Raw genomic sequence first — 12,600 nt, 5'->3', positions numbered from 1 at the left:
GGCACAACATCACTTCAGAGTAAGACTTTTGGCAACGCTGCAGGAATTCCAACAGGCTTTCCTCCGACCGAGGGTAAACCATCTTCTTAGCGGTTTCGACCTCTTCTTCCATGGAAGGAGCATCCATTCCCTCTTCAGACAATTCGACCTTCTCCATCCCTGGAGAAGGCCCCACAGCTTCGATATCATCTCCTCCAGTAGCAACCTGATTCAAATCAGACAACTCAACCATCATTATCCCGGCTGGCTCGACGTAATTGGCGTTGCCAATTTGCATTGGGTCAGAATCAATCTTCATAGCAGCCTTATCCTTTTCCTCGAACTTGAGCCGTCCTTCTTTGATTGCAGTTTGCACCAGATCCCTGAAACGTACACAATTATTAGTCCAGTGACTGAATACATTATGAAACTTGCAAAACTTTTTTCCTTTCCTTTGGTCGAAAGGTACTTCTTTTTGATCAGGAGATACTTTAATTTGACCATCTTTTAACAGAATATCATAAATCGCGTCGCATTTAGTAACATCAAAATTATACGCTTTCACAGGAAATTTACCAACACCTTTGTTTGTTTCCGCATTTTTAGATTCATAGGGTTTTAACATCCTACAAACATAAGGAGGTCCTGATACCAATTCGGCCACATCAACCTCCTGTTGTTCGATATCATCACAGTTGCCTGGATAAGAGTCATAATCGACTTCATATTCGCAACTTTCGACGAACGCAACTTTACCCTTCTTGGGAACTCTATTAAATTTTTCTTTTTCGAGTTTCAAATTTTCAATCTGTCTGACCCTGTCAGCCAATTGAGCCATGTCCCTAAGATGTTGGGTATCTATCTTCTTACAAATTGAGTAGTCTAGGCCGCCAGCCGCCATTTCGACTAACTCATGTTCTGGGACCTGAGTGAAGCACTTCGACTTCATTTGTCTGAACCTATTCAAGTAATCATCTATGGTTTCTTTGAATTTTCTTTTCACGCTGGCCAATTCCTTCAGACTGACTTTCGACTCACCCCTGAAGAACTGTTCGTGAAAAACTCTCTCTAACTGAGCCCAATTATGGATTGAATTAGGCAACAAAGTAGTAAACCAAGTAAAAGCATTTTTAGTCAGAGAACTCGGAAAATATTTCATCTTCAGGTTCTCATTATTTGCTATATCCCCTGCTTCTATTTGGTACCTAGCGATATGTTCGACTGTCGACTCTCCAGTATCCCCCGAAAACTTGGTGAACTTAGGGACTTTCCATCCTCTAGGGAATTCTGTTTGAAGGACGAATTCGGAGAAAGCCGAAGCAAAATGGGGTCGATTTGCATAACCCACATTGAATCCATGTTGGTTCAATAACTGTTCGACTATGCCTGCTATATTTTGATGCCCCCCAACGTTATTTTGTCTAACTCTCTCGACTACCCTATCTGCATCCATATTTCGATTTATTAAGATAGGATTTTCAATGTTTAGAGGCATTTGGCCACCAAGGTTATCCAATTGATTTCGACCTTGCACTGCCGCCACTTCGGCATTTGCTTGAAGCGGAACATTCTGAGGAACCGCATTCATTTCGACGGCATTATTCGCCGCTGCCCCCACAGGATTCGCCACCTCGTTTCGAGGGACTCCAAAAGCGTCAGCAATTCGACCCATTTGTCTCGTCAACTGCTGATACGACTCATTTGTGTTTTGGATTAAAGGATTAAACACAGTTCCTATTTGTTGGGCCAACATATTCACCATTTCGTGGTTACTATCATCCATTTGTTGCCTCAATACGTTAACAGAGGTATTTGTCAACGAAGTCCCTAAATGGTTGACACTCGCCCCTGCCATCCCCTGAGGATAAATATTATTTCGACCCCCGACATTGGAGGCCGAAGCCTGGTGTTGATTCCTCGGGGATCCGACTGACATTACGTTATCTGAATATACGGCAGGAAATGTCCCTACTCCAGCCATTAACCCTGGAGGCATCCCAAATGGCGGATTCACCGGCATGTTCACCGGTTGAGGGCGAGATGCCCCAGCAACCATTTGTGATACGACTGGAGTCGTCGGAGAGGGCACTGTAGCCGCTTGCGTCACCACAGGTATAACATTTTCGGCCACATTGGTCGTTGTTGCCTGTGCCGTTCCAGAGTTCAAGGCATTTCCCTCAACATTCACTCCAGCACCGGGATTTCCGGTTTGATTTGCCGAAGGTCCAGTATTCGCGGGAGGGGAATTACCACTTCTCGATCTACCATTCGCCATACTTACTAGTCTTCCACTTCTTAAACGCATAAACGTGGGTTAAGTAAGTTTGAATGATAACCGAATTCAACAACTATTTTCACAAAGAGGTCCCACCGGGCGTGCCAATTTGTTTACACCAAATTTTGGTAAACACAAATAAAGAATCCAAAGATCAATCTGGGACTGGATTCGAGTCCTCTTGGGTTCTTTGGTGAAAATGAATTAAATTTAGTCACTCAAAACTAAAGAAATTTAATAACAAATTAGAAACAAAACGAATAAATTCGACTTAAATGATAAAAACATAAATGAACTTTCTGAATCTGAATAATAATAATAATGAACTATAAGATGCAAAGTGTTACACGAATCCCTACTTTTTCACTCTAACTTGGCTTGTAATCATTGTGATCGATTGTAAGCACTTGAGAGTTTTCGAGTAAAGATTATGAACCCCTATTCTTTCTACAAACCTGCTATTTATAGACTTAAAATGTAACTGACTTCTAACGGTCAATTAATACAACTATTACAAGTGTCTTCTGAACATAGCTTCGTCCTACACGTGTCTTTCTATTCTATACGTGTCCATCGTGAATCATCTTTCAAAGACAAACCGGCTTCTCATATGGAACTCTCCGTATCTCGAAAAACAGTACTTTACAGTCGAAGTCGTTGAATACTTAATACCTATCATTGCGGTAGCTCCCATCGAGATTCAACTTAACATGGTTTTTGAGCGGAGGCCTCCATTTGCAACTCATGTCGTCCATGCTAGCATCAAGGAGAATAGGATCCAGGAACCTGGTAATCTTGTCATGGTCGTTGCACGTAAATCTCCAAGTTTTTATCACATTTGGGTGCTCCTCATCCAAGATAATGTCATTCCTCCATTTCCAAGCACTCAGAAGACAATTACGAACCTCATATACTATTAGAAGAATCAGTTTGCTGGCAAACCTAAAGCCGATAACTAAAATTTTAAACAAGACCTTCAATTTCTCAACTAAAAGATTAGAAAATTTGGTTATTAAAAAATTTGTACAATAAGATCGTCTATTTATTTATTATTCTAATTAGAATGTCTAGTTAGGAGTTACAATGATTATATGCCTGCCTCCATTGAAAAAGTTACAATAATTTTTTTTGAAAGCAAAATATGTATAAATGTATAGATGAGAAAAATGTTCAGGAAATACAACCATCCTCAATAGGCGCAAAAAGATAGCAAAACCCGACAACAACCTATCCTAAAAAAAATTAGCAAACAACCAAAACCAAACCTAAGAAAACCCAACAGAGGAAGGGGGAATGAACCCGCCCAAAGCCAAAAGGTCAACACCCAAAGAACCTAAAGCCTAGATAACCCTAAATTAAAATAACAACCCATAACCCAAGAACCTAAAGCAATTACCCATATATCACCTACGCACATTGATCTGGGTCGCAATCTGGCAGAGGGCAACGTCATATGTGCAGTCATACTTCATGCCAAGTCGCTTCCCCATCAAAATGCTGAATAATAAGTCTTTTCCATTTGCAAGAGTTGAACATTTTTGTAAATTACATTCGTTGTTGTTGAACATGGCTTTCCTTCATCATCAAGTACAAGAATCTTCAGCCCTTGTTTGCTTGTCACGCCTTACGATAGTAATCTTTTCAAAATTGAGTTTATAATTATGCTATATAGTCCTATATTGACCGGTATTTGCACTTATGCCAAAATTTTGAAATTGATAAACATTCCCTTCATGCGGATCTTGTAGAAATATTTCACAACGTTATTGTCAATAGAAGCTTAAAGTTTTTATCACCCTGAACAAATGAAAAAAGAATATAAGGAATTGAGAAAACTGTAAAAACGGTTCTGCTAAGAAAAAATATACTTCCTCCGTTCCTATTTATCTGTCCAAGAAGAGAAGGTTCACACAAATTAAGGAAGACAATTAATTATGTTGATTTTCATAAAAGTATTATTTGTTTTCCAATATCACCCTTTAAAATGTAATTTATCTTTCTTCATTTATTGTTTCTGTAAGGGTATTTATTGGAAAAACATCAATTAATGATCTCTTGAAACTCTAAGTGGACATATATATATATATATATATATATATATATATATATATATATATATATATATGAACAAATTTTTTTCTTCAAAGTGGACAGTTAATAAGGAACGGAGGGAGTAAAATATAAAAGAGAGTGTCAAAACAACATTTGCATAAAGTAGAACCATGTCCATAATATATGGGACATTGAGATCCTTTAAACATGGAATTGACGAAAGCCGAATGATTTTTGCTATGAGTTTCAAATACTTCACATGGATTCTTTGATATTTTCACACAAAGAAGTCATTGATAGAAAAACCAAATTGCAAAAGAATGATAGAAAAAATAAACCGGTGAAAAAACTTGTTTGTTAACTACCCTAGTGTATTTGGGTATTTATAATACCTTGATAGCAACATATTTTTCTTTGTGAAGTAGATAGCAAATATACATTTGTCTTTTATTTTTAATTTAAAGTCATTGATACTTTACAAATCATTAATCATTAGAAAAATTATGTTATAAATCATTAATCATTAAAAAATGGATTTTTTTGTTCCTAGTCACGATGACGACGTTATTTTAATTTTTTTTTTGTCTAATCCTAGTTACATTATAATTCTATTTTTTTTCTAATTTATTAAGCTTTGAATCAATATAATAAAACCATTTTAATCGTTTGAGATGTATATACAATAACATAAATTGCAAATTTTTTGAGTTAATTTTTATTCTAATCCTAGTTTACATTCTAATTCTATTTTTTTCAAATTTGTTATGCTTTGAATCAATATACCAAAATTATTTTAATCTTCCAGATGTATATACAAAAAGATAAAATACAAAACTTTTTAGTTAATTTTCAAATCAATTATTTAAAACTATTTAATATCAAAAATTTTATTGCATATTTGATAGTAATAATCTAATGTCATTAACAATCATTAAATACAATTATTTTTGAAAAAAATTCTAATGTTTTAATAACACTTAAATGCAATACTATACATTAATTATTTTTTAAAAACATGAAATTATTTAATTGTTAAATTACTAAAAAATCAAAAAATATAAATATGACACTATCTAATTAGTAATTAGAGTATGAGAGAAAAATTATAGATATATATAAAATGATGAAGTGATATTTGTTAGAGTTGTCACTTTTTAATTTCGAAAATAGTATATAATATAAGATATATTCTACAACCATATGATAAGAATTACAACTGTTGATTTATCCAATAATTTTCATGATAATTTAGTTTATCATTTAAATTTATGGTTCTCTCACCATAAAGAAAATTAATAATTAATGTAACTAATTAAAAAATATATAAGAAAATAATATATACACTGACATCATACAAAATGTTAAAAGATCATATTATATAGTAAAATAATAATATTATAGTTGTAATATATTTTATCGTTATTTTAACATATTTTGGACCGAACAAGATACCATGTCTTAAATGTGAAGAGAAAAAAAGTCAATGTGATGGTTCATGAATGGCGTTGTATCTTGTGATGACCATTCTGCCCAAGCAGGAGCCATCCTTGCTGTACCTGGATCCTCTTTAAATCTCTCACCACTCATCTTTCTTTTCTCCCTCAACCCCTTCTCAGAATCCAAAGCCAATAACATGGTGGGTTCTCTCTCTCTCTATCTCTCTCCTCTCCCCTTTTCTATTGATTACTTTCACAAAGTACTATATAGCTAGTAACTAATATTTTCACTAATTATACAATTGTATCTATCTGCAGGAACTAGAAGCAGGCCAAGTTACCAGATGGGAAGGCTATGTTGATTGGAGGAGCAGGCCTGCTCTTAGAGGCAGCCATGGAGGCATGCTTGCAGCCTCCTTCGTTCTGGGTATGTCCAATTACACATTAATTATTTGTTTCATATTATATCTAACTGTCATATACTCATATATGATAATTCACTGATAAACCATTTTTAAAATAGTCCACTGATGATCCTGCCATGAAAATAAAAAAATTAATGATTAATCTTCACACATATGAATATAATATTGATTTACATATCGTGAGAACATGTGTAGATGACATAGGTATGAATATGTGGATCTGACTCTGAGGTTGGTTGTTTTAATTAATAATTTTGTTGTTTGTGTGCAGGTGTGGAGATTTTGGAAAATTTGGCGTTTTTGGCCAATGCCAGCAATTTGGTATTGTACTTGAAGCAGTACATGCACATGTCACCTTCGAAATCTGCCAATAATGTCACTAATTTCATGGGAACCGCCTTCCTCCTTGCACTTCTTGGTGGTTTCTTATCCGATGCATTTTTCACTTCTTATCATGTCTACCTGATAAGTGCACTTATTGAGTTCCTGGTAAGTTCTCTCCATTAATTACCATCTCAATGAATGATCAGTTTCTGAATTTCTCAAACTTTTCTAGTCTCTAATTTTAAGTTTTTATTACCAAGTGCCCATATTGTTTTTGTCCCTTTTCCCTTGCTATAGGACTTGGTCTATAGGAAGGGTTGAAAGAGGTGTAGCGAAAGGAAAAGGGAGTTAAGTAATTTACTACTATAAGGTAGCTTAAAGGACAAGTGTCTTGCTATAGCATATAAAGATTTGGTTAATGCTCTGCATATATTCTCCCATTAAACAAGAAATCTAGCATATATATATCATCAATTATTAATTTTTAATTGTTGGAGTTAGATTTAAAAGAGTGAAATGCAGGATAATTTACTTAAACACCAAATACCACCTAAATATTTGGTCATCACCAGATATTTACCTAAACACTTAAGGTGTTAAGTTTATGAGTCAATTTTTTGAATCTTTAACAATTTGGAACTTTATTCTGCACTTGAATTCTTAAAATTATTCTCCATTTTATTTTTTAAAAAATAAGAAGTACGTTATCTAACTGTTGAGTTGTGAGAGGTGAGTGCTGAATCAGAATCACTAAAAATTGTTCGGATTTGACTTATTAATCAGAATCAATTAAGAGTCAGTTGCAGATTTTTTCAACTTCTTGGGTAGGGTTGAATCAAAATGAAGCAACGTCAAAGGATTGGAAAAATGATGTTTAAAGTACTTTCACATACCGGGATTCCCCTTTCTTTTGCCGCATTATCCTCCCACTTGTTCTAACCAAATCTTGTGATGGAATCACATAATTAAGATAACGTTTTTATTCACTCTCTTTAGTTCTACTTTTTTAAAGGAACTAGTAAATTATTTCAATTTTATTTTAAATTTTATACTTCTTTTTTATTTACTGTAAATGTAAATCATTATTCACTATTCACACGTTCTGTCCTATTTTGATCTACTACCAAATACTATTCATGTTAATGTTATGAGTCAACAGACCCAGTGCATTAAATATAAATGATACTAACCATTTACATAGTTATATCTCCTCACATTTCTTCTAAAATATTGTTAAAATTCTATGATATGATAATCTTTAACACGCTATCTTTCCTGAAGCGATGGAAGATATTATAGATTAGCTCAGGGGAGTAAAGTGATGCATGATATGATATATACATAATTATATACTATTTCTTGTGATCAGCATCTACCCAACATCACTTAAATGGGAGGGGCACATAATATGGCTGTTAATGACTGTCGACTTTCTCCTTTTCGCTTAATGGAGTGGGGGAGATAAAATAATGTTGGTGGATGAAGATTTTGTCTTTTTCAGATAAGTTTCGGTGTCACATGAGTGAGAATAGACATCACAACCGTGATGGAAAAATTTAATAGATATTTCAAGTATTAACGAGTATTTGTATTAAACATATTATAGTTTATGTTTGTTTTACTATTTCAGTTAAAAAATAATTATATTTTGCAGATAAATATTTTTAATTTTATCATTATCCTAAGAAATCTATTACGAGCATCCTTAATTTATCAAATTCAAGGGGCCCACATATTATTTTTTATCAACGTATTTAATTTCCACAAGGGCCTAGAATCCGTTTATTTTAGTGCATTGTCTTCTGTCATTTTATTAGTTCCTCAAATCTAGCCCCAACTAGGACCTGATCACTTTCTTAGCTATATTTCCCCCCCTTTCCTTGTCTCTTAAGTCTTAATTTAATTATAGTCAATCACAACCATAGCTTTTGATAATTTATCCATATAATTAAATTGTTTTTCTGACATTTCTTCTTCCAGTGATTATGTTTGAGAGGGAGAGGAGATAAATAAATAGGAGATAAGTCAACTAGTGATGTTATTGCTCAAAGAAATTGATCCAAAATTTTCTTTATTCATTGGTTTATATATCTTGTCAAGTTTAGTTAAGTAGGCATAAGTTATGCCATCAACCCTTAGCATTGGGTGGTCCCTATAGTGATCATGTGGTGAAAGAACTTCTTATTGAACTTGTCTGAGTTTCATTCTAAAAATGGGTTTATTTTATAAATCCATATATTCTAATATTCTAGAAGGTTAATTTCAAGAGCATAAATGGCAAGTTCCTATATAGTTTTGGGAAAAATTAAGTTCATGAACCACGTGTGTGGTTGTCATTTTGGTGATCCATCATCATCAATCATTACCACCCCTTGCAATCTACTAATAAGTACTATAATAACTTTGGCCAATATCTCAGTGACGTTTCATAAGTAACACTTAATAATGGTGGATTATATAAGAAGTCCATATAACCCTGATGACACGTGGCCTTGGACCCTGATGCTGGTTTACACTTTTTCTATGTAGAACAAGTCGTTTATTATTGATTGGTCAAGATGTGAGGAATGGTAGCCACACTGTCTTATTATTATGTGTAATCCAACAAAAGCATATCTAGTTATCCACGGCCTAAATTTGTGATATTTTATTGGTTAGCTTTCATTTCTGACCAAAAACAGGGAGAAAAAGAAGGTTAAGTGTCACATGTGCAATCAATACAAATATCCACATGTATTGCCATCCACATATTGGTACCCACCACTTGATATTTTCATTGTAGTTTGTAGTTCTAAATCAAGGTTGGACCCATCTATAGGAACAAACTTTGGTATTGGTGGGTTGAATATTGGGCCCAGTTTAGGCCCGCTTTTTTACAAAGCCCTCTCACCTATGCAATCAATGAAATATCTGTGTGTGTTGCCATTCAACCATTGGTGCCCTATTGACAAAAAAAAAACTATTGGTGCCTACCAATTAATTAGCTTCTTGCAATTTTTTATTAGACATAAGATTTGATTGCACCGTATATTGGAATAAATTTGGGACTTAGTGGGTTTAGTCCTGGACCCAGTTAAGCCCTACTATATAGCCTTTTTTTAGAGTATTGTATGACCATTGACCAAAATATGTTTATGACTATTAGCCTCTAGAATTGAATGACTTCTTTGGAAAGTGGTTTTTTGGATTAAACACAGTAAATTTTACTGATTCATGTAGCTGGTTTTATCTAGCAGGAAAAAGGTGACATGACTAAGTAATTTGGATTATTTTTTTTATGCAGGGTTTGATTGTACTCACCATACAAGCTCGTTCACCTTCACTAAAGCCACCACAATGTGATGAAGGCACCATATGTCAGGAAGTTAATGGTGGAAAAGCAGCAATGTTGTTTGCTGGCCTCTATCTGGTGGCTCTTGGAGTTGGAGGAATCAAAGGATCATTGCCAGCACATGGTGGTGAGCAGTTTGATGAAAGCACCCCAACTGGAAGAAAGCAGAGATCAACCTTCTTCAACTACTTTGTGTTCTGCCTATCATGTGGTGCCCTTATTGCTGTTACTCTTGTGGTGTGGGTTGAAGACAACAAAGGATGGGAATGGGGTTTTGCAATATCTACAATTACCATATTTGTATCCATCCCATTGTTCTTGGCAGGCTCTACTACTTACAGGAACAAGATCCCTTCAGGAAGCCCCCTCACAACCATTTCAAAGGTAACTTTATAAGCCCCCTGCATTTTCCATAGCTTATATCATGTTCGGAGCAACTTCTATTTCCTCATAATCAATTATGATACCCCATAAGTCGCTCACTGAAGCTTCTCCCTATAATTGAATTTTGGCTTTAGAATCAATTGTAGAATGATTTTCAACATGCGCATAGTCATAAATAACCTCCTATTTCCCATTCTATTTCCTATGATTTATCGCTCTTTGACTAATTTAGTATGATTTGTACTACCTCTTTTAAAATTGAGCAGGTTCTTATTGCTGCTATACTGAATTGCTGCTGCACCAATAAAAACTCTAGCAATGCTGTTGTGAATATGGTGTCAAGCCCTTCTGATCCACACTCAGGTAGAAAAGAATCAGTGGAAGAAACTAACAAAGCAAGCACATCAGCTGAAACCCCATCAGAGTCCCTCAAATTCCTTAATGGAGCAGCTGCAAACAAGCCAGTATTTTCGTCATTAGAATGCACTGTACAACAAGTTGAAGATGTCAAGATAGTATTGAAGGTACTGCCTGTATTTGCCTGCACCATTATGCTGAACTGTTGCTTGGCTCAGTTGTCCACATTCTCTGTTGAACAAGCTGCTACAATGAACACCAAATTGGGTTCCCTCAAGGTGCCACCGGCTTCTTTACCAGTTTTCCCAGTGCTCTTTATCATGATCCTAGCACCAATATATGACCATGTTATTATCCCTTATGCTCGGAGAACGACGAAATCAGAAATGGGCATCAGTCATCTCCAAAGGATTGGAATTGGATTAGTACTCTCTATAGTTGCCATGGCTGTGGCTGCTGTTGTTGAAGTGAAAAGGAAAAGGGTGGCCACTCACTCAGGCCTAGTTGATGATGCTACCAAACCACTACCTATCTCATTCCTTTGGATTGCTTTTCAGTACTTATTCCTTGGCTCTGCTGATCTTTTCACCTTGGCTGGGTTGTTGGAGTTTTTCTTCTCAGAAGCACCAATAAGGATGAGATCTTTGGCCACATCACTTTCATGGGCCTCTTTGGCAATCGGGTACTACCTAAGTTCAGCCATTGTATCAATAGTAAACAGTGTCACTGGTAAAGGCTCCCACAAACCATGGCTATCTGGTGCCAACCTTAACCACTATCACCTAGAGAGGTTCTATTGGCTCATGTGTTTGCTGAGTGGGTTGAACTTCCTACATTACCTGTATTGGGCGGCTAGGTATAAATATAGAGGGAGAGGTACTGCTAATGAGTGAAGCAATTGTGGGAGTTTTTCAAACAGTCTATATGTGCACCTTAGTTTAAGGGTTCATTGGTCAAAGTATTTCCAAGCCATTCTTCAAAAGGGCGCATCAGCATTTTCCTCCGTAGAGATAGTATAGAGATATCATGCACATACAAGAATAACAGAATAGAAAAACAGAAGAAAAATGAAGTGTCTAACTTCCCTCATGTGATTACAACTATATTCTAGTTGGATCAATAGTGTCATCTATAAATATTCAAGTAAAAAATAGTGCAATTCCTAACTTCTTATCATAAATGTTATTGATCCATTTAGAATGAGATTGTTTAACCCGTGAGGTAGGTTCGATTATGTAGATCTTCTATTTACTATCAGTGTGAGCAAATGGTTTTTATCCAAATTGTAGCATTTGGGATGATTTGCCTATCCATTCATGCTCTATTGGCAATTTGGCATGCACGGCAATATTTGCCCTTAGGTTGAGATATTAAGTAAAAGTCATGTAATTTTGCGGTCACTTTTCTTGATTGCAACAAAACCCTTATTTTTTTAGTGTTCTGAGAATCATATGGTTTTGTTCTACTATAAAAATGGTTTGATGTAGAAGCAGCACATAATATAAATGCAGATAAGTGAGGAATAGGAAAAAAGAGCCACACAGAATTTGGTAGAGAACATTAGGAAATTGGAGATTAATGTGTTATATTATATTATGCGTATTGTATTATTTAGGTCTAAGGGTAGTTAAGTCTTTAGCCTTTTGCTTATTGCCTATTTATATTTATTCTGTAGCTTTCAATTAGAACCTGAATATTCACAATGTAACCCTAGCCGTTTCACGTTCTCTCTTTTTCCCTCTCCCTTCTTTCTTTGTATTACGTACTATTGTTAACATAATGATGCAAAAGCATTGGAGATTTCCCCAATAACAATTCAATCCTTTCAAGAAAGTATGGTTAATTAGACAAGGAAGATTGCTAAGAAAGCTGTGGTGATATTTTGGGCAAAATGTAATGTACGTGGTGATTCAAACGAATGTGCAAAATTACATGTTTTTTCTTGGAGCAATACATTGTGGCTTTCAGAAAAACGCACCTCTATTGCCTTCAAACATCATTACCAGCGAACTCTTAATCTTGCTTGCATAATTGGGG

At 35.2% G+C, this 12,600-nt stretch overlaps 1 protein-coding gene across 1 annotated transcript; it reads left to right on the top strand.

The window, feature by feature from the left end:
* The first annotated feature begins 5,783 nt into the window (after positions 1-5,783).
* On the top strand, positions 5,784-11,963 carry LOC130739883 (protein NRT1/ PTR FAMILY 4.6-like). Its single transcript, XM_057592348.1, has 5 exons — positions 5,784-5,942; positions 6,061-6,169; positions 6,439-6,656; positions 9,775-10,206; positions 10,473-11,963. The coding sequence occupies exons 1-5, from the start codon at positions 5,802-5,804 to the stop codon at positions 11,454-11,456; spliced, it is 1,884 nt and encodes a 627-aa protein (XP_057448331.1). The 5' UTR covers positions 5,784-5,801; the 3' UTR covers positions 11,457-11,963.
* The last annotated feature ends 637 nt before the right edge of the window (positions 11,964-12,600 follow it).

Source organism: Lotus japonicus, chromosome 2 (assembly GCF_012489685.1).
Source record: "Lotus japonicus ecotype B-129 chromosome 2, LjGifu_v1.2".
NCBI lineage: Eukaryota > Viridiplantae > Streptophyta > Magnoliopsida > Fabales > Fabaceae > Lotus > Lotus japonicus.
Note: the sequence above shows the minus strand (reverse complement) of the source record. Positions and strands in the feature narration are given on the sequence as shown.